This window comes from Crotalus tigris, unplaced genomic scaffold, assembly GCF_016545835.1.
Source record: "Crotalus tigris isolate CLP2741 ecotype Arizona unplaced genomic scaffold, ASM1654583v1 scf7180000022392.14508, whole genome shotgun sequence".
Taxonomy (NCBI): Eukaryota; Metazoa; Chordata; class Lepidosauria; order Squamata; family Viperidae; genus Crotalus; species Crotalus tigris.
Genome location: NW_024099093.1, coordinates 11,646 through 14,449, shown reverse-complemented (window position 1 = coordinate 14,449; position 2,804 = coordinate 11,646). Strand labels below are relative to the sequence as shown.

Sequence of the window (2,804 nt, the reverse complement as noted above, 5' to 3'; positions counted from 1 at the left end):
TCTCCCCCCCTCACATCACCATGGTGATGTGAAAGTACGCACGTCTGTGTGACCTTGCCAGTTTGATAAGGTTGGCTGGTGGAACAACAAGTTTCCCTGTTTATGGCCTCTATCTTTTTACTCTTGACGATTGGTAAAGGATTTTAGCCCATGAAATGCTGTTGCCATGCTGTATCTTTTGCTATTTGTAAACCTCTATATAAAGAGCCGAGGTGGCACAGCAGTTAGAGTGCAGTACTGCAGGCCACTTTAGCTGACTGTGTTCAGCAGGTCAGCGGTTCAAATCTCACCGGCTCAAGGTTGACTCAGCCTTCCATCCTTCCGGGGTAGGTAAAATGAGGACCCAGATTGTTGGGGGCAATGTAAATATATATATACCTTGCTTACTGGTGTACACCGCTTAGAGAGTGCTTGCACTTAAAGCGGTATATAAGTCTCATAAATAAATAAATTTCTTTGCACCCTTCAATGACTAAGGAGTGATTACTACATGTCAGGAAGTTTCTCCTTATTCCAGGTTGCTTCTCTCTTTAGTCAGTTTCCAACCCTCATTTCTCATCCTGCCCTCTGGGGTTTTGGAGAATATTTTGCCCCCCTCCTCTTCCTTGGGGCAGCCCCCCTAAATACTGGAACGCTGCTGTCATGTCTCCCCTGTTTCTTCTTTTCTTTAGACTAGCCAAAGCCAAGGGCTGCCGACGGGTGAGCTCCCGTCCTCACCTCAGCTCCTGCCCACCGAGCAGTTGGGAGGCATGCACCTGCGAGTAGATAAAGAAGTACCACTTCAGTGGGAGGGTGACAGCAGAGTAAAATCCGCAGGGACTCCACCCACCCTGTGCTCCTTTGGGGGTTGAAGAAGGCATCTGGGCCAGTCTGGGTTCTCCCAACATTTGGGCTCCTTTCTCTCCTTCCCTCTCCTTTCACACCTTCTCTTTTCTCCGACAGGTGTTGTGTCTCGACAATATTCCCCTCGACATGTCCGAGAATTCCGTGGACGACCAGTATATTAACTGCAACCCCCCGAAGGTGCTCCCTCGTGAGAGCTCAGGATATATTCCTGTACCGACAAAATATAAGGCAAGGTGGGAAATAGCCAAAAAGCACTGGACCGAAGTTGGCAAATCAATCACCGACCTCACTCCAATGCAAGGTACTGCAATCGTGGCTTACATGCTCCCTACAGACCTAACCAGGGATTTCAATAAGGCTACAAGAGAAGCTGGGATATCCCAAGAGTCTTACAGTCAATTTGCCTTCAAGGACTTTTTCTTCCTCTTAACCACGGCTGTTCAGGCCAGGAAGGGCAACTGCCGCGAGGTCTTCCGTGGGGTAAGAAATGTCCATTTCAATGTCCGCAAGGGGGATCGCATCCGCTTCGGGCAGTTTACTTCCTCATCTTCGGAGAAAGGGGTAGCCGAAACGTTTGGCACGGATACCGTGTTCTCCATCAAGACCTGTTACAGAGTGCCCATTGATGACATCTCGCCCATGACATACGAAAAGGAAATTCTCATCCCGCCCTATGAGACATTCGTCGTGAGGAGCAAGGATAATGTGTCCCCCATCCGGTTGGAATCCGATGGTGTTTATAGCCGGTTCAACTGTGAGCGCCTGCAAGGTAAGAGGCTGGAAGAGAGGAGAATGGAAGGTTAAGAGGACCCAAGGGAGCAGCTCAACCGTATCTGGGGCTGTTGGAGAACCAAGATAGTCCCAGACATGGACCAAATGTCTACGATGCTCAATCATCCAGGTCGTGATTGTTCTTGATGCAACCATGCTGCGTTTTTCTTGGTTTTCTCGTTCTTCTTTTTTAGTGGTATCAAACGAAAGCATTCCGGTCACAGACGAGGCCTCTCGGCTAAGGATAAAAATGAATGAATAAATAAAATGAATAAAAATTTCACTTGCTGTCACTTTAACCTTGCTGCCCCTCACCCCATTTTTGTCTCCACGGGTGTAGGTCACTAAACTCCAACGGGGAGGCCGTTCCTTCTGTGGGGTCTGCTTTGGACCTGGAGCACCCTTGGGTCTCCAAGAAGCCTCGGAAAACCTGGCTATCGAGGAAGAAGGTGTCCCTCGGAAGGAGACCAAGTGCGACACACAAAAAAGCCATTTATTTGGGGAGGGTGCAGTCTTTCTCTAGGGTGCAAGGATCAGGGATTGGGTACAAGTGATATGGGATGATTGTATTGGGAATCAACAAACCAAGCAATAAAAATCTTTGGTGTGCAATAGAAGCTTTGTTTTTGTTACACGGGAGGAAAGACAGACGCAGCTCACCGTAGGTTGCATCTGCTCCTTTTCCAACCAGATTTGCGTCCTTCTGGACAATTTGCAGCTTTAACTGGGGAGTTTGGAAGGCAACCCTATTGTTTGGCTGATGAAAAGGCTAGTTTGGGCCCTCTGAAGGAAATGGCTCTGACTCAAAAGAATTCTGAAAAGAACAGCTATTCATACATTGCTAAGAAAGAACTCAAAAACATTTACAAACTCTCTCACCAACAAACACAATTTGCTAGCTGCCCCCCAAGAACAGCCTTGTTGCTGTTACTGGGAAACAAAGGGAAGCTCCCTTTCATAAGCAGCTTGCCTTGGATCTTGTTTTTCCCTCACTGCTTCTCTCCCGGCTCGGGAGAAAGAACGGATCCGAACCGATTCTCTCAACAATTTGGCAACCACAAAGGGACTCCAAAGCTAAGCTGACCAAAGGATCAGGCCCGGGTTAAGCCTTCACTTTGCTGATGACCGACCCCTTTTGTCTGTGGGTGGGTTTTCCGGACCTTTCCCATTTGGAGAAACGGGAGTAA

At 48.3% G+C, this 2,804-nt stretch overlaps 1 protein-coding gene across 1 annotated transcript; it reads left to right on the top strand.

The window, feature by feature from the left end:
- Nucleotides 1-671: 671 nt before the first annotated feature.
- On the top strand, nt 672-1,615 carry LOC120296981 (erythroblast NAD(P)(+)--arginine ADP-ribosyltransferase-like; the record flags this gene model as incomplete). Its single annotated transcript, XM_039319061.1, has 2 exons — nt 672-773; nt 943-1,615. Coding segments are annotated over 2 exons (775 nt in total), but the record flags the coding sequence as incomplete, so codon positions are not given.
- Between the last annotated feature and the right edge of the window lie 1,189 nt (nt 1,616-2,804).